At 41.3% G+C, this 20000-nt stretch overlaps 1 protein-coding gene across 9 annotated transcripts in view; it reads left to right on the top strand.

The window, feature by feature from the left end:
* The window catches only part of NFE2L2 (NFE2 like bZIP transcription factor 2), a 76833-nt gene that overhangs the window by 55024 nt on the left and 1809 nt on the right, over positions 1-20000 (top strand). For 6 of the 9 annotated variants that reach the window (XM_079923545.1, XM_079923552.1, XM_079923549.1 and 3 more), the window contains 3 exons: positions 17937-18203; positions 18801-18890; positions 19568-19759. In XM_079923545.1, coding sequence (XP_079779671.1) covers positions 17940-18203; positions 18801-18890; positions 19568-19759 — 546 coding nt within the window. In that variant the 5' untranslated portion in view covers positions 17937-17939. Of the gene's footprint in view, positions 1-21; positions 17412-17936; positions 18204-18800; positions 18891-19567; positions 19760-20000 lie in introns of those variants that run through there. The other 3 variants (XM_079923553.1, XM_079923546.1, XM_079923550.1) reach the window with 3 other exon arrangements.

The raw sequence follows: 20000 nt of genomic DNA, 5'->3' as shown, positions 1-20000 counted from the left end.
TCCTTTAACACAGAGCAGTTTTATTTGACCTGGTGATTGTTACCGCTGCTATTTACCATTTTTCCAGCCTATAGCTGCAGGGAACTAGTCCTAAAAAGATAAGCTAAACATTTTTTAAAATTTCAGGGTGAAGTTAAAAGTCATATGCCAGACCTCTCTGGGTCTTGACTGCCTTTTCTACCGGGTACTTTTTTTTTTTTTTTTTTTTTTTTTGCGGTACGCGGGCCTCTCACTGCTGTGGCCTCTCCCGTTGCGGAGCACAGGCTCCGGCCGCTCTGCGGCATGTGGGATCCTCCCAGAGCGCGGCACGAACCCGCGTCCCCTGCATTGGCAGGCGGACTCCCAACCACTGCGCCACCAGGGAAGCCCACCGGGTACTTTTTGAAGAAGTTTGGGTACTGAGGACAGATAGTAAGGGAAGCTATAAGGTAGCTGAAGAGGTTGAGCTATTCTGGTGATAGATTGATGCTTTAGAAACAAAATCTAGAATAGGGAGGAAAGTGAGGTTGCCCACTTTCTTGTCCTTTTCCTGACAATCAGCCTGAGGGAAATAGCACGTGTCCTCTATGAAAATACAGTTAATCCGCATTTATATTGACTAATTGTTATATTATCCAGATTACAAAATTCCTTAATGGGTATTTGAAAATACTATCACATTTGTTGTCTCAAAAGATCAGTTTTATTGTTAACCTGAAGTAATGTGCATTTATGATTCTTAAGGTATAATATTTTGTTTTTAGTAGAGTACCCAAAGAAAAATTTGAATGAAGTTAAATAATTTTTCTATGACTAGTAGTTGGGCTATAACTGATACTAAACATGATACCTTTATTAATTAGAATTCTTTAACCCCCCAGACACCTTAGGTACACAGTGAAAATGCTGAGTTCTAAGCCTAAATGTAACTTATTCATTCCACAAGTATTATTAGGTATTAACACGCCCTAGGGAACTTTCAGGGCATGAAGTTGTTTTAATCTTCTAAGATAGATAGTGTAGCAAATATATTATCCTCCTTGAAGGAGATTTGCTTCTCAAATTACCCCTTCTCCTAATTAATCAGTCCCTTTGTTCTTTGTACACCTGGATTATAGGGCATGTTTCATATCATAATGAGTATAAATTACATCTCCATCTCCCCTGCTTAAGGTATGACTTCCTCTAGGATAGGGACTATGTTTTTGTCATTTTTGTAATTCTGGTGGCTCGCACCATGCCTGGTGCTTATTTAATAGTACTTGCTCAGCAGATGTGAGAGCGAATCCATTACTGCCCTCTTGGAACTTGGTATATATACAAGTGATATTCATTGGTGATACATGACAGCGCAGAGGACAAAATGTCACTTCCAGCTGGGGTGCTCAGAGAGGACATCCTGGAGGAGGTAGCAGTCTATCTAGATTTTTTAAGCTGGTAGGATTCCTCTTGGCTCAGCTTCACTTGGAAGCTGGAGGAAGGGTGCAGGCGTGATCTGGCCTGTGGCGGCATATAGGGTCACTCGGGGTGAAAAGGTTAATGTGGGGCTGGCTGAACAGGGCCTTCGGTGCCCATGCGTGGCGTTTCACGTTTATCTAAGGCATTTGGAAATCATGGGAGGTTTTGGAAAGGGCAAGACACATGAGCTGGATGTGGACAGGAAGTTATTATGGCCCATGCATCAGAAGATGGGCAGGTGTCGGCAGAGATGCTGAGGGGCTCTGGCTGTGGTGCAGGTGTGGCTTCGTCGCCTTGGCATCACCAGTGCAGTATTGAAGATCTGTAACTGTCACTCTGATCTGTACCACCTTTGTTAGCCATTTAAGAAGAAATTTTTTTAAGCTCCCTTTTTCAAGGAGGGAGTAGATTTTTCTCCTATTGGCCCCATTGTGAAACCATCTGTGCTCAAGCTTGCAGGTCCTGCTGTTCCTGGGTTTTAACAGAAACTCATCACCAGGGTATTCACTCCATTGGTGAAAGGAGAGGAAGAACGAGCCAGAAGTTGCCGGTTTGCTTTTAGGATGAATTGTTTTCTTCTCTGTGGTGGCACAGGGAGAGTTTCTCTCTTCCTGACCTCCGCTAAGATCCCTTTGCTCTCACCGTCTTCCTTCAGCTGGGACCATCTCATCCTTGGCTTCCGGCCTCAGTGATTAGCAAAATTCACCCAAGAGAGAAAAAACAGACAATATCCTCTCTTTTCTGTCCCAGAAAAGAGGCTTTGCTTGTGCGCCCTGAGCTAACAGATGTGGGCATCTAGCAGTGTTGGGGAAGGCAGCCGCAGTCTCTCAGGCTCTTCCACATGCCGGCCAGGTGCCAGGTGCTTTCACACACTGATTTTTGTCCTGTGTACTCCTTACTCCGCCCTGTGAGGTAAGGAGCCTTATCCCTGACTTATACAGAGAGAATCGAGGCCCAGGGAGCTTGAATGAGTGATAATACAGTGGGATGTGCCTTGGCTTTATCATCATTAGGTGTGGGTGATAGGTATGTCACAGCATTCTTAGGATTAAGTAATAACTGGGCACAAGACCTAGCATACAACAACTGGTGGCTGTGATGATTATTATCATACTTATACATTTTCTTTGTCAGGAATGTTTGAATGTGTGGCATCTGAGATTTCCTTGGCCCACTTGAAAAAAAAATCCCTCCTTGAATTCTGGTAATCCACGCCCCTTTTCACTCTTCGCTATAAGCTGCATATTCTCCTGTGGCTTGTCCTGGTCTCATGCGAGGACCTGATTTGTGGAGACAGAAAACCGATCAATGGCAAGGCCTTATGTGTGCCCTGTCTCCTCTGTGGGATCCTCCAGCTTGTCTGCTGGATCCCCTGCTTATGTGGATTGAAGAGCCATCTCTTTGAACCCCATGCCAGACACACTCCTTCACTGGTAGCAGAATTTCTTACTCTGGGGTTCTGGGCCTAGAGATGGGGCAGTGTCCACAGGCAGGTTGTATGAACAGAAAGAGCTGGTGGTGGGGGGGTGGGGGGAAATGTGTTAGTGGAAGGCTAAACCCAGCCTTCCTGAGCTGACCCCTGTGGCCTTGCCCTCTTCCCAGCCCCAGCCCATCTTTTAGTCTTTAAAGACTGAAATATTTCTTCTGTAATAACTACCTCTAAGTAACTCTTTAGAAAGGCAGAGTGGTGAAGGGAAAGACCTTCTATAAGACCCATGGGGGAGATGACACAGCTGAAAACTTTTTACACCCACTGCCCTTCGGTGTTGCCATGTGATGTCTGATGTAAATACATCAGGAGCTCACCTTCTATTTTTTGTATAGTGGTTAGACCCAGAAGCCTCAGAATTAGATGCTTCTCATGTTCCTTTGACATCTGCAACAGGTGTTGAACTTATTAATAGCATTAATACCTCACCCCTGGCTTGTCTTCTGTATTTTTAAGTGGCATTCACATACCTTTTTCCCACATGAAAAACAGTTCTGTGAGGACAGGTATGATGTCTCGGTTTTTCCTTACAGCCCAGAGCTCTCTGTACAGCTAGTCAGCAGCAGAGCCCTGGCAGGACTGCACTGTGCAGCCTCCCTAAAGAGGCCTTGGGTATTCTGAGTAAGAGCCTCTGTTATGTGAGTTCTTCTGTAAGATAAACGGTGTGGATCTTAATACCACCTTCCTTGCCAATTGGTGTGAGTACAAGTGAGCTTATGGGTACAAGTGCTTGGAAGAGTCTTGAGCACATAGAAAGCGCACAGTAAATGCACTTACTGTTATTATTGTTAGATTGTGTCATACTTACCTTTACCTGGATTTAGCATGTTGGCACTGTGATCTTTTGTTTTCAAATCTTAATGTAAAGGCTCACCAGGTAGCCATTGTCCTTACATATTTATTTAGTGGGTTAATTGAAAAGACTTACCTTAAGGAAAGTAAAAGATTCCTGTACTGATTTTTTTAAAAATAAGTTTATTTATTTATTTTTGGCTGCGTTGGGTCCTTGCTGCCGCGTGCGAGCCCTCTCCAGTTGCATAGAGCTGGGGCCCCTTCTGGCCGTGGTGCCCAGTAGCTTTTTGCAAGTAATTGCTAACAGTATAAATACTGCCTAGTGTCCTTTGGAAGGGTTAATGTTACGGTGTTGCGAAACAGAGGAGTTTGGTTCATTAGAATTCCCCCCTAAGGAGTGTGGAGGACTCACTCTGTAGGTCCCCAGAGCTGCACTGTCACTTGCCATTGGTCACTTTTGACCACTTGAAATGGGGCTGGTGTAACTGAGGATCCGCATTTTTAATCTTAATGAATTATTTAAAATTTAAGACAGAAGCAGGATAAGATATTTTTCTGTTGAATATAACTTTATTCTGGGGGGACAGCATTTCATGTGATGCCTTCAGGTGAGATTTGTTATGTATGTTGAGTGTTTTGTCACTTCTAATAGCTCGTTAATAATTGAAACATTTGGGTTACATGATAGAATAATTTTTTGACATGGGTGAAATAAATATATTGTTTAAATTAAATTCACTTTTTTTTAGTAAGGCTACTAAAATTGTTTAAATTACACATGTGGCTTGCATTAGATTTCTACTGGAAAGTACTGCTTTAGAGCATCTGTTATAGGTAGATGAAATTAGCTTGTTTTAAAGTTCAAAATTAGTTTTCAGACTTGTATTTTTGACTTTTTATAATCAGAGGTGTTTAGAGGAAGGAATCTTAGGAGTCACTTAAGCCAACCCTGTCCTTCAGCAGATGGAGAAACTGAGGTTAAAAGTTACTGTAACATGGCATGCCCTAATTCTAGACGGGTACTGAACTTAATGTTCTTTATAGCCTATTGCTTTGGGTCCTGGGTTTACTCGGCATTGGAAACATGGTGGGTGTCAGGGCTGCAAAGAGCTTCCACGAGATCCAGACCAAAGAAAAGGCCTTTAAAAAGAAATTATTTTAGGCACTGAGAGAAAGGAATTTTTGTGCTGTGCCTACCAGTAGACAGGGTGATTGATTCCATGTTTGACATGTATTTTTGTTGGGCAGTATAATGATACTTTCATGGGGAATAGTAATAAGGTACAAATAATACCCACACTTTGTGTGATCATTTACTTTAGAAAACTCCATACATCTGGCTTTCATATTTTAATTTAGAGAGTTCTTTTCCCAAAGCCAGAGATTTTAAACCAGACCCATAGCTTTTGTCCTTGAGAAAAAGACTGAGAGCTTGACTTCATGTGTTTATTGTTTAGGTAGGTTGCCTGAGATCATTCGGTAAAAGTTTAGGCCTGTTTTATGGTATTGTTTTCTTATTAACAAAACTGACTTAAAGGAAGAAGCCACCAACAACTGCAATGGGCACCCTTAGAGCAAACCAGAATTTTATTTCTATTTTGAGGCATAGAGGAGGAAAGGGAGGCATTGCGAGTTATTAAATGGTGATTTGATTTATGGGTCTGTCCGTCAGGTTTAGAGAGGGCTGCTTCTGCTACAGATGCAGCTGACAAGCTGGGCAACCTTTGATATTTAACCTTTCTGAACCTGTTTCTTCATCCCACTGATCTTCACACAGAGTAGCATGAGGATTAAATGATACAGTCATGCAAGTGAAAGTATTTTGTGCTCCGAAAGCACTGCAAATGGAAGGACTGGTGTCTTGAGGGCTTCCTTTCTCCAAGCAGTTGTAGAACTATTTCCGAGGTCACACTTGGTCTTGGTGAGGCCTTGGATGAGTCAGTCACGTTTGGAATGTGCATTTAGTGGGTCCAAGGCTTTGACCCCATGATTTGGGAGTTCTCAGGGGTCCAGTTTAATTTTTTTTAGACTTTTGCTCTTGGTAGTGGAGACGATCTGCCTGAAGTAAGGGTTAGAACTGGGAGGCTCTTAGCTCTATTGTATTGAGCATGGACACAGACCACCCAGGATTTAGAGATTAAGAGTAGGGAAAGGAAAGTTCTCTGCAGAAACTTCAGTCAGGTAACAGAGTTTTATAGGCCATTAATTTGGCTGCAGGGTCAAATGCCATACAACAGTTTTGTAAACGTCTGTTTTCAAAATAATTCCTAGTATTTCATGAATTTAAGGAATAGAAATTGCAATAGGGGGACTTCCCTGGTGGTCCAGTAGTTAAGACTCTGCACTCCCAGTGTAGGGGGCCTGGGTTCGACTCCTGGTCGGGGAACTAGATCCTGCATGCATGCTGCAACTAAGAGTCCACATGCCATAACTAGGGGTTCACATACTGCAACGAAGATCCCGTGTGTCACAATGAAGATCCTGAGTGCCGCAACTAAGACCCGGCGCAGCCAAATAAATGAATGAATGAATGCATGCGTGCATGCAATAGGAAAGTCTAGTTTGAAATCTAATTTGTGTTAGTTGACCAGATGCCCCCTCCTGGGTTCTGCTCAGTCAAATGAGACCTAGGGCCATTTACCCATTTAGCATCTCTGGGCCCTGGGATTCTCATTTGTAAACCTGGGGTTTGGTCTGTGATCTGCAAGATCACTGTCAGCTCCCCTTAGTCAATTGTGTGTTCAATGTAATTTAATGGCCAACAGACATAGGTTTCTGAGAGACACATCCCTAGACAAGGATGCCTTTTCCTGGTCTTTAGAGAGCTGATGGATGGGTCAGCCTGGCTGAACCTGCTTTTTCTTTTATAGATTATACTCCATTTAAAGTTATAAAATATTGGTTATATTCCTTGTGCTGTACATTGCATCTTTGTATCTTATTTATTTTATACCTAGTAGTTTGTTACTTCTTAATTCTCTTCTCCCCCAGGCCTCTCTTCACTGGTAACCACTAGTTTGTTCTCTGTATCTGTGAGTCTGTTTCTGTTTTGCTATAGTCATTTGTTTTATTTTTTAGATTCCATATATAAAATGAAAACATAACAGTATTTGTCTTTCTCTATTGGACTTATTTCAGCAAGCATTAATACCTCCAGGTCCATCTATGCTGTTGCAAATGGCAAAATTGCATTCTTTGTGGCTAATATTCCATTGTATATATATACACCACATCTTCTTTAAACATTCATCTCTTGATGGACACTTTGGTTGCTTCCATATCTTGGCTGTTGTAAACAATGCTGCAGTGAACATCAGGGTGCATATATCTTTTCAAATTATTTCAATTATTTCAAATTCAAATTATTTTGTTTTCTTCAGACATATGCCGAGGTGTGGATTTGCTAGATCATATGGTAGTTCCATTTTTAATTGGACTTGGTTTTTCTTTGGAGTTTACCTTGCCTGTTAGAAGGGCTGAGGTTGCTGATTTTGCCTGTTTCACCTGTTGAGACTTTGCCTAGCCTCTGTCTATCTGTGTGCACCGTGGCCTTTACATTTCTTGCCCCTGCAGATGTTTTACCAGCTCCAAAGGCACCAACCAAGGTTACCTTGGCTGGACATAGACTGTTGATTAAACAAATGCTGTTTGCCGGACAACTGATTGTATATATGTACAGTATATTCTCTTCTTTAGTCTTAATTTTGTTATCTTTAAAAATAGTGGGAGGGCTGATTTTGAAATGATTCTGGAATTAATATAGGACACCTTGTATCAACAATTACAATGTATTTATTGAGTGGGTACCACGTGCCAATATGCCGCAAGGTGTGAAGGACACATGAGTGGGGAACAGAGTGGGGAAATGAGCATTTCTCATTGCTGGTGGGGTGTAAAAGGTACAGCCTCTGTGGAGAGCTGTTTGGCAATATGTATCATAAATAAAAATGCATATACTCTTTGACCAGCAATTCCACTTCTAAGTATCTATCCCACAGATAATCCTCACACATTCGTGAAATGATTTATGTACAAAGGTAGCCATTATAGCATCATTTGTAATAGCAAAAGATTAGGAATAACTTAAAAGCCCAATGAGGGGCTGATTAAGTAATTATTAAATAATATAGTACATCCTCATAATGAAATACTACTCAGCCATTAAAAATAATGGAACAACTCTAGGCCCTGATATAGAACCATCTCTAAAAAGGGAGAAATAAGTGTGGAACATTATGATTATATGCTACTTGTGTGTGTGCCTACGGGTGTGTATTTAATAGAATATCTTCCTAAGAACACAGAAAACTGATGCCAATGGTTGCCTTGGGGAAGGATAACTGGGAGATTACTTTTGCAACTTTTAAATTTTATACTATGTACATCTACCATCTATTAAGAAAAGACATTGTTGGGCTTCCCTGGTGGTGCAGTGGCTGAGAATCTGCCTGCCAGTGCAGGGGGACATGGGTTCGAGCCCTGGTTCGGGAAGGTCCCACATGCTGCAGAGCAGCTAAGCCTGTGCGCCACAACTACTGAGCCTGCGCTATAGAGCCCACGAGCCACAACTACTGAAGCCCACGCACCTAGAGCCCGTGCTCCGCAACAAGAGAAGCCACCGCAAGGAGAAGCCCGCGCACCACAACCAGGAGTAGCCCCTGCTCACCGCAACTAGAGAAAAGCCCGTGCACAGCAACAAAGACCCAATGCAGCCAGAAACAATAAATAAATAAAATAATAATAAATAAATTAAAAAAAAAAGACATTGTCATGCCTTGAAGGAGTTTGCAGTTTAGTCAGACCAGATAACATAAGATATACAAAGTACGGGGTAAATATTGGCTTTATGGGAAGATTTAAATGCTAAGCTCTGTGTGTGCCGTTGACTGTATTTGCCCTGAGTCATCAGGAAGGGTGGGTCTGAGCTTCAGCAGAGCCAGCTTCCAAGCCTTAGCGTCCCACCTGGGGCTAAAGCAGTTTGCAGCCTTTGTCCTGCAGTGGTGGGAAGAGCCCACAGGCTCAGAATCAGTTCTTGGTTGGGGTCCTGGCTCTGCCACTTGCCAAGCATGCAATTTGGGGCAGGGATGCTCGAGGCCCAAAGCCTAATTGTGCTCATTCGTAGATGAAGATAAGCCACCTCCCCCTTGCTCTGCAGTGAACACCCCTGCAAACCATGAAGTGCTCGGCAAATGCCAGCTCAAATAGAAGCTGCGAGGCACCTGCAGACTGGCAAGCTGGGGCCAGAGGTGCAAATTGAAACAGTGAAGCAAAAATGTATCTTTTTCCCCCTCTGCCAAATAACTTGGCAGGATTTGTAAAATTAGAAAAGTAGACCATAGTAGTTTTGGAATCCTTGATCTCTGACCTTGGGGCAAGTCATTTCATCCTCTAGACCTGTTTCCCCATTTGAAAAATGGAAGGGGCTGTGAGTCCTCTGGGCCCCTTCAGTCGCAGCGTTCTGTGACACTGTGGCATTAGCAGTAATTCCCATCTCAGCTGAGATGAGTCATACTGACCGAGAAGTCTACATGTGAGGAGGAAGTCTCTGAGAATTTTCCTCGTGCTGGAGGATCTGAGCCTCTGGGGGGAAACGGGGAGGCGTGGGGGGATTGCTGCCACCAGAGGGGAGACCAAGAAAGCAGAGTGAGTGGAGATGGGTTGTTTGTGTTCTCCACTCCAAAACCTCCTTTGCTTTCAGATAGTCATGTGGACTAGATGTTTGGAAAAACCCGGCTTACCCCTTGTTTAAGCGGGTGTGATGTTCATGCAGTTGTGACTGGCGTACTTAAGTCAGTTGTCACTCCTGTGAGGTCTTTCTGTGCAGTTTAGTGACACTTCCTCTGTGCTGCCTTGGCTCCTACATGTTTCTCCTTGAGTCTCTAAACTGAGATCAGAGACTGTCCTCTGTTTATCTCTGTGTCCCCAGCACCTAGCGCAGTTCCTGGCACCTGAATGGCGAGCTATATGCATGTAGTAGATGGGTTGCTGGATTAATGATCCATTTAGGGTAGTATGGACACTAAATCTTGTTAATCTTGACCACCACCTTTATTATAACTATCACCATTCTGAAGTGATCTTTTAGCTATTAGTATGAAATATTTCATACTCAAAAATTTCACACTAAAAAAGAAATTAAAGACCCCCCCCTTTGGAAAGTATTTTAACAGGATGCACAAAAAAGTCTAAATGTTTTAGAATCTTTCTATATTACAGTATATAATACATATGTATCTAAAATTCATCACTGCCACCACCAGCACAGGCACACAGGTCTTTGGCTACCGGCAAGAAACAGCAGGCCTGGGTGACTGTCCCAATTCTTAGCTTTTAAAGCTTAATTGTAGGCAGTTAAATCTGAAAAGGAGCTTTAAGATAGAAATAAATAATTTCTGTTTACAAATGCAGGATCCACAGAGGGTGAAGGATCACTGAGGAAGTTCAGAAGTGGCAGTAAAGAGCCCCAGTAGTTCCAGTGTGCTAGGGTACTGCCCTCCCTCATGGGGGCTGCCCTTTAGGAGGAGGGGCAGGAGGGTGAGCAAACAGGGCTGTTTGAGCTCAAGGTAGACATCTGACGACCTGGTTAGTCCACGCTAGGTTAGTTTCAGTGTATGTTAGGTAAAGTGAGTTAGGGAGTTAGAGCCAGTGCACCTGAAGGTTATATTGGTAAGATGGGTGTGTGTGTTTTCCTGTAGACTCATTCTAATAGTGATGGAAGACCAAGTCACAAAGTTCCTTTCATGTGCAGAGGACAGCATCCAGGACTGAATACATTCATGGCTTCTTCAAAATGGGGAAGAGATGAGAAAAAACATGTCCTGAAGTTTGCTTATCTAACCAAGCCATTCTCTTGACATAGTGACTGACCCTTGCATAAGCCCTTTGATTGAGGCCCAGCAGCAGCATCCTGCTTAAATACAGACAACCAGAAATTAACTCTGCTGGCACCCAGATATGAAACTTCCCATGGGAAAGTTGGATCCATCCACTTTTCGTAGCAGTGGCCTCACCTGCTATTTTGGAAATTAACTGTCCTTTATGATTTATTTTTGGCCAAACACATGTGCCTCTTGAGAAAATAGTCCAAGTTCCTAGTCTATTCACTTTCCAGTTTTGCTGTTATCTTTGCATCATGCTTTACAGTGTACAGACAAGCGTAATGGGTGAGAGTTCCAGTAAACTGGCTGGATCACATTTCTTAGATTGAGTCATTGCTGAGAAACTTGTTTGTGAACAGGAAGCAGCCCATGAAAATGTCTGTACACAGTAACAAGCTGGACTGTGAGGAAACTGGACCATTTTTTAGCTGAAAGACAAAAGGGTAGAAGGATGCATTTGTGATCTAGAGTTTGGTTTTTTTTAATTTATTTTTTTGGCTGCGTTGGGTCTTCGTTACTGTGCTCGGGCTTTCAAGCAGGGGCGAGTGGGGGCTACTCTTCGTTGTGGTGCACGGGCTTCTCATTGCCGTGGCTTCTCTTGTTGCAGAGCACAGGCTCTAGGTGTGTGGGCTCAGTAGTTGTGGCTCGCGGGCTCTAGAGCACAGGCTCAGTAGTTGTGGCGCACGGGCTTAGTTGCTCCACAGCATGTGGGATCTTCCTGGACCGGGGCTCAAACCTGTGTCCCCTGCATTGGCAGGCAGATTCTTGACCACTGCGCCACTAGGGAAGTCCCTAGAGTTTTAACTTGTTGAATAATTCATGTCTTGATGTGTGTTTGAGATTTTTTATGCTGTTAAAAATTGCTAGTTATTTTAATGAGAACCTACTGTATAGCACAGGGAACTCTACTCAGTGCTCTGTGGTGACCTAAATGGGAAGGAAATCCAAAAAGAAGGGGATATATGTATACTTATAGCTGATTGACTTTGCTGTACAGCAGAAACTAACACAACATTGTAAAGCAACTATACTCCAATAAAAATAAATTAAAAAACAAAGCAAAACAAAAAGAATTGCTAGTTATTGAAGATTGAGGAAATAATCCCTGGTAAGTTTTCTCGAGAAGGAAAACTTGGATTAGTGGTAACTTTTACCTGTTAGGAGTCTCTGCTGACATAGAAACTGGTTGCTAGGCCAGTTATTTTTAAAAATGGAGCTGTAGTTAACACAGATTAACCCAGTGACATTTACACTTGGCCTAGGTGGCTGTAAGTCCCCTTCCATCTCTAACATTCTGTGATTCTATATAAATATGTTTTTTTGTGATCTTTGTTTTTTATCACCTGCTCCATAATTATTACAGCAATATATTCAGAAGTTAGCAAATCAGTCCAGTAGACTCAAAAAAAGTACCTGAATGTGGGCAGACTGTAGAGAATAACCTGTCATCTCATCTGCCTTCTCTAGAAGTCTGAGAAAACAGTTGGCCTTGTCTTGTGTATCTTCTTGTAATGAAGCAGGAGAGAAGTAAATAGGCAGATAAATATTTATGAAATAGAATAGTCATCAGTGAGATGTATTTTAAAAACACACCTGCTTGGTGTCATTTTACTTTAGGAGTAAGGATTGTGACTGCAGAGTAGAGCCTTGGGAATCAAGGAGATCTTTGTTGTTGTTCAATCAATTCTTCAGAATTCGAGCATGCCCTCAGTTGTTTTTGTACTTTCCTATAGCTCTTAATTTGGTTTATACTTCAACGGACAGTAGGATGAGATTCATGTTCCATCCGGTTTTGCCCAAAAACATTTGAGCAGCTTCTATGGAAAAAAATATTAAACCAGATTTAGCTTTTAGGTGAATAATATAACCACTTGGGCATAATATAAAGACTGAAATGTATGAAAGAAAAGCAATTTAGACTCTGAATGCCAGTAGTTAATATTTGGATGGAGAGATCGATTTCAGGAGAAGAAACTTTAAAAGAAGATTTATTATTTTCTTAATGGAAATACATGATTTTAAGAAGGAATCTGTATAAAGCAATTATACCCCAATAAAGATGTAAAAAAAATTAAAAATTTAAAAAAAGGAATCACTTGAGACATTGTCTTAACACTTATACTGTAAAATTGGAAGTGAGGATCAGTTTTCATTGTCTGTTTACAAAGTTAGTTATCTGTGCAATTTTTTTAAAAAGTTTATTGGTGAAATTTGTTTTTAGAAGAAACCTCCCACGACCTTCCCGTCATCCTCTGGACAAAACAGAGGATGGGAGAGGGCAGGTAGGGAAAGGGGTTGGGAGGTGCAAGCTTCATTTATACATTTGAATGTATATAATAAAAACCATTTTATTTTTCATTTCAAATACTTTTCTAAAGCCTTAGTTTACTGAATTGCTTTAATTTAGGAAGAGATGATATCTTTGCTTTATCTTTTCTGATTTGGGGGGATCATCTGAGCATGATAAATGCTTGTTTGTTCAAAGCACTAAAATTGGCTTGCAAAAGACATATTATTATGGGATTCTGTGTTCAAGGGCTTTCTTCTGTTTATCCTGGAACAAAGACATTTGTTTTAAAGTGGTACGAGTTAATAGTCCAACTTCAGATTTCCCATAAAATGCGTAACAGATTACCCAGATGGCAAATGATGATATATATATAGAGAGAGACATTTTCAATATGACTGTTTCCATTGGGCCAGATGGTGATTTAACGTGAATTGTCAAACATTTACGTTCTTATTAAATTGCCTTATTTTGTCGAAGCCAAGCTAGCAACATAACGTGGAATACACTCAGGAATTGCAAAAGGACAACAACAAAAATTCAGACACCAAGCATGTCAGACGGCATTTGCTCCATATGGCATGTGAAGGCTCACAGCCAGTGCCTGTGTTGCCCTTGGGAAGCTTAAGGAAATACCTGTTGAAATGCCATACATTTCCTCTCCCTCCCCAGACCCTTTTTATCTGCCCTCTTGCAGGGCAGCCATGCTTCCCCAGTGCCTCAGGTTGAAGTGTGGGAGAGCAGTTTAATTCTTCCACTGGCATTGTCCTTCCATACTGTCCGTTTTGTTATGGGCACCACCCCAGCTATCTCCTCTTAGATGGTTCAGGAATTTTGCAGAGAGATGGGTCATTTGTGGAGTAAGTCATGTGCCCAGTCACAGGGCTCCTTCAAGACAGCTCACTGCCTGAGGTCAGCACAGAACACAGTCCTGGGCCTGCAGGGCTCCCCACCAGTGAGTCGTGGGTCAACAAACTTCTGCTGTTCTCATTTTCAACATAAAGCTTTGAATATTTCATGCAATATCAAATCGCTGCAGGTTTTTTCTTCCAAAACTTATGTGAAAATCTGAGTAACACAGTATATGATACATCAAGGCCATGACAAGCAACCCCTTGTTACTGAATTCTGAATTTGATCAGAACATCTGTGTTAAAGGAATTCAAAGTGGTTAAAACTCAGCTTTTTTTTTTTTTTTTAAGCAGATGTGTTCTTTCAGAGACCTCGCATGGCAAGATTAAACATTATATAAAAATAAACTTAAAAATGAAAACCTCTGAGAACACTTTGAAACCTGTCTTGGTCTATTATCTCATTGAAGGCTGCCCAGCCTTCATTAAGAACAATTAGATGTTGTCACTTGAAATATCTTTTGGTGGCATTCCTGGTGGAGACGGTCAGCTCTGGCTGTAGGAGCCCCTCCACCTCCCAGTGTCCAGCATTGTTTCAGATCAGATAACAAGAACAGGTGCTCAGGAGCTGATCCAAATGACATTTTGTGTTTTATTTTTCCTGTTTGTTGATGAGGATCCATCAATGTGTCCTTGTCTAATTATGTTATGGGAAATTTTAAAACACTGAATTGGTTTGGGGCTGTGCATTGAAGGGTAGTCATGTCAGGAATTGAGAGGGTGTTGTGTGTGTACATAAAAGTTTACATAAAAGTGTATGTTATTTACTTTTATTTACAACACACGATTCACATGCCTAGTGGTCAATTTCATACCTTCCCTGAGGAGGAACCAAGTAGCTTTATGGCTGAGTGTTGTTTCAAGGCTCCCACTACAGTTCCATCTGTAACTTCATTATTATCCTTTGGCCTGGAGCTTGGTCTCACTTACAGCAAGTAGTAGGGCCCATCCTACTTCTTGTTGGGATGCATAACAACATTTACATATACTTTACATTTATAGAGAAATTTCTTCTACATTTCATTTGATCGACCAACATCCATATGGTAGGGGTAGGATGGAACAATTATACTAAATTTATAGCTAAAACACCTAAACCCACTCAAGACATCTGATGGGGAGGAAAGGGGGGAAAAGGAAAGAACAGAGTTGTATCAACTCTTGGTGTGATTGCCACTGACAATTTTAGAGTAAATTACATTAGAAATTTTCCTCCCACCCATAGTTCTGGGTTCTAGGAATACTTTGGACTAGTCATATTTATGAGGTGTTTCCAACGTAAATTCTTCAGTGCTCTTTCAGTTTTTCCATGGAAAAGTCAAAACTGAGTACTGGTTTTTATCCTGGGATCTCTGAACAAGGAGAAGCCCCAGGCCTAGGGCAGTCTGGGGAAGTGAGGGCAGATGTGGCAGAGTGACCCCCAGGTGCAGGGACAAGTATTTGGGTTTCTCTATTGTTGACCTTCTGAAGAGCTCAGTGCACTTTCCGTGTCAGTTTTTGAGAGAGGTGGCTACAGGTACTGCTTATTTTATAGAGAAACTAGAGTTCAATTGAGATAGCATGAGTATGCATTTCCTTAATTTTTAGTGCTAGCATTTAGTAGTGAACACCCTGAACGAGACTTAGCACCTTGGTCGTTAGCTCCAGTTTGGAGAATGGCCCAGACAGGATACTCAGCTGTAGCTAGATTCCCTCAGAAGATATGGCCCAACCTAATTAGAATTTTAAAGTAGGTTTCTCTATATCTTGGGCCTTTCTCTTTTCACATGACCCTTGTGTAAACATGTCTATTAAAGTGGAAACAAATTATTTTTAAAATGGAAATTCTCATGTTTTATTTTAGTGGGGAGCCCCCTGAGAAGATAGCCACGTATGACTGAATGCTCTACGATTCCTATTTTGTTGCTTGTGGCGAGGAAAATAATCCAGGTGACATTTGCTCAATCCAGTCTTTTGAAGTGGTGATGGCCACTTCTTCCCACCACCAATACGTCAAGGCAAAGTCTACATATACAACAATGGATTTTATTTCCTGCCCCACTTAGGAACCACTGTCCAGTGATCAGACTTCGTATTTTTAGTGTGGGCTAGTGGTTAAAAATCAGGAGTCCAGGATTGGCTCATATTGTACTCATGCCTGGGTATATATCCCTGTCCTGGCACTTTATCGTAGTACGTCTTCTTTCTAAGCTTCAATATACTTATCTGTAAAACAGGGATACATGTCCTCTTTATGTGGTTTTGAGGGTTGGTTTGTGTATATCTGAAGTACTTAGAACAATGCTTGGCATATATAGAAAGCCCTTAATAGATGTTGGCTTACAAACAGGTATACCCTAGCCAGTTCTGAAGAGCTACAGATACTGCTTTAATTATACCTACTGTGTGTGCTTTGTACTAAAAGTTATACTGTTCAAAGCTAGAGTAATGAACCTCATGAGCAGGGTTTCATAGCATTTAAGATTCTAACACCAACTTTCAATCAAGGCTAGAGGTGGCCTCTACTATCCAGTTAGCTGGGCTGCCTCTAGGCTGGGTGGTCTGTGCTTGTACTTTGTTGGGTGAAATAGCCTGACTGCTCAGTGAAGCAACAGCCATGTTGTTTTTTGTCCTTTGGAGGCTGAAAGTAGTAGAGCCGTAAATGCACTGGGCAGCCCAGTGCTGCCAACTGCTGTCTGAACCGCAATACAAAGTTTGATGTCTATACACACTGTGTCTGCTGGCCTTCAGATCCCAATTCCCTTTCTCTGTCAGTTTTTCCAGTCTCCATCTCATTATTTTCAACACAGATGATTTGTTAAATGGAAACTGATTTACATTTCCTACCTGTTCAGACTTTTACAAAAACTAAAGTTGTAAATCAGAAAAATTGCTTTTGACACATGTGTGGTTAGGAAAATATGGACATGGTAACCTAAGCCTAGCCGTGTAATATAAATCAAAATAACCATTCCCTCATTGTACAATTCTCCCCATATCTTAGAACATATTACCTTCCATCTTTCCCTAGAGCCACCTTTTTTTGGTTTGTGTTATTAAGAGGGTTATTTACGATTTCTCAGGAATGAGCCTAGTGGGCACTACCCCTTTCCCAGTTCTTTTGGCAATCTCTTGCTTCACCCACACAAGATTACCATTTGCTAGGACTTGAATTTACTAATTTGTTCATACCTCAGGAGCTAAAACTCAAGTCAAGAGGAAACTGTTTTGGGGCTTCCCTGGTGGCACAGTGGTTGAGAATCCGCCTGCCAATGCAAGGGACACAGGTTTGATCCCTGGTCCGGGAAGATCCCACATGCCGCAGAGCAACTAAGCCCATGAGCCACAACTACTGAGCCTGTGTGCCGCATCTACTGAAGCCCACGCGCCTAGAGCCCGTGCTCGGCAATGAGAAGCCACCACAACGAGAAGCCCGCGCACCGCAACGAAGAGTAGCCCCCGCTCACTGCAACTAGAGAAAGCCCGCACGCAGCAACGAAGACCCAACTCAGCCAAAAATAAATAAATAAAATAAATTTATTAAAAAAAAAAAGAGGAAACTTTTAATAAGTAACCACAGACAGTAGCGAGAAATGATGGGGAAAAGATAATCCACTATAGCGAAGACCAAATGAAAGGTGATATTTCACAACTGCTAGGTTGACAGTTTAACTTGGGTTTTTTTTTTCCCCTGTAAACTGGTATTTGCTAAGCAAGTTTAGGGAAAAATTCCACATGCTCAATCATGTTTTCCAAACTCCACTTCTTATAATAAACCATTGGCTTGGAGTGCTTGCTCTAATTTCTCTATTCCATTAAACAAGTGTGGGAGTTCTTTTAATTCAAGAATGTTAATGTGCAACATTTGTTACTTTGTTGTTAGTGACCTCTACCATCACCCAAATTGTTAATAATCCAAGTAATGAGTGATTACATTGGATAGCTGTTTGTAGGTGATTTTAAAAAAAAAAAAAAGATACATACGTTGAATAGAATTAACTGTGCCCTTCCAGAACTTTGGATCTGTGTTCCCATTCAGATTTTATTTGTAATCTCCCTACCCCCCACCATCAGCAATGGCATAATGTAAATTATGTGGTATCTGCCATTTTAAAACTATTTTAACCATGGTCTCTCTCCTTCCTTTTTTGTTTTAAACATAGGACATGGATTTGATTGACATACTTTGGAGGCAAGATATAGATCTCGGGGTAAGTCGAGAAGTATTTGACTTCAGTCAACGACGGAAGGAGCATGAGCGGGAAAAACAGAAAAAACTTGAAAAGGAAAGACAAGAACAACTGCAAAAGGAGCAAGAGAAAGCCTTTTTCGCTCAGTTACAACTAGATGAAGAGACAGGTGAATTCCTCCCGGTTCAGCCAGCACAACACATCCCGTCGGAAACCAGTGGATCTGCCAACTACTCCCAGGTACAGGGTACTCAGTTCTTGGGAAGGTAAAACATCTGGATTTGAGTTCCAGCTTTGCCTTTTACTTCATGAACTTATTAAGTCAACTTCCCAACCTCAGCCTACTGATGAGTTCAGTGCCTGACTGACTTACCTCAGTGTAAGGATTAGGAGGACATAAATTACATGGAAGAGCTTTGTAAGCTATAAAAACATTATGTAATTGTAAGGATCAAACAGCTGCAACAGTAGTGACAGTAGTAGGACTGTTGTAGTAGGGATTATTCATGTACTGTGACAGGTACTGTTCTACTAAAGTACTTGAAATATTGATTGATTTAATCAACACAACAATTATGAGTTAATTACCATTATCCTACTTTATCTACAGATGAGCAGTTGAAGCCCAAAGAGGTTAAATAACTTGCCCAGAAACTGGGCAATAAATAGGGGGGTGGGGGCCAAGATTTGAAACTAGATAGTCTGGTTTGATTCTGTGCTCTTTACTATACTAAACTGACTTCTGAAACAAGAGGAATGTTTGACTAACTAGACTGTAAACATTTTATGAACACGGAACAATTTTTTTCTTCCTTTGTGTCTTTCCCTTTTATGCAGGTAGCCCACATTCCCAAACCAGATGATTTGTACTTCGATGACTGCATGCAGCTTTTGACAGAGACATTCCCATTTGTAGATGACAATGAGGTATTAACATTTAGTTAACAGCAAATCTCCACAACTATACATAACATATCGTATATTGGTCCCTTTGATGTATCTCCATTTTTTTTAAAAAAATGAAAAACTATTTCAGGAGCAAATTTTATCAAGGAAACCTTAGCCTATAGGTAACTTTATGATTTGAAAAAAAAAAAAAAGACACAACTCCTTCCCCCACATAATACAAAACCAAAAACGTTTACTCCTGCATAGCCAGAGGGATGGGTGAGCATAACCGTGGAAACAAGTTAACTCTCTTGTTATAGGTACTTAGAAATTTTGGTGAGTAAAAAGCAAGCTGGGTAGTAAACCAAGACTTCTTCGGTTAACAATTTTAATAAGTTTATTGTCTGAAGCACTATACTAGGTATTACATACATATATACAAATTAAATACTAAAGATTCTTCTTACCCATTTTGACGTTTACCTTCAAATGCATAGGATAAAGCAATCAAGCTAGTAAATGAGTAAAGTGGAGTCAGCTGGGCAGGACAAAAACATTTGTTTCATTATATAGAAATAGGAGTCGTAAGTCCCCATTATAAGTAGAGAAATACAGAACTGCAGCCAATTCCAGTCTAAGATGTTGTGATGGCCTTGGAGCATACCCATCCACTGCTGGTGGCAGATTCATGTAGATAAATGCCTTCTCAATTTTAGGTTTCTTCAGCTACGTTTCAGTCACTTGTTCCTGATATTCCCAGCCACATCGACAGCCCAGTCTTTATTGCTCCTAATCAGGCTCAGTCACCTGAAACTGCTGTCCTTCAGTTAGCCACTGCTGATTTAGACGATATGCAGCAGGATATTGAGCAAGTTTGGGAGGAGCTATTATCCATTCCAGAATTACAGGTAACTAAGATCTAATATAATAAATACCAAAGATGCTATTTTATATTCAGTCCCTTTAGTCATTCCAGTTATTTATTATTTATATGCCACCTACTTATAGGAAGGATTGGAGGGTGCTTTTAAATTAGTCATGAGAGCTGCCCATGCTCACTTCAGTGAACTTTTGTTAGTTAAATGGACTGGATGTCTTGAGGGACAGATCAGGTTATAAACCTGAAGTCTGATCTGGGAACTCTGAAAA

Source organism: Stenella coeruleoalba (genome assembly GCF_951394435.1).
Source record: "Stenella coeruleoalba genome assembly, chromosome: 6".
NCBI lineage: Eukaryota > Metazoa > Chordata > Mammalia > Artiodactyla > Delphinidae > Stenella > Stenella coeruleoalba.
The sequence above is the reverse complement of the archived record's forward strand: the minus strand, read 5'-3'. Positions and strand labels throughout refer to the sequence as shown.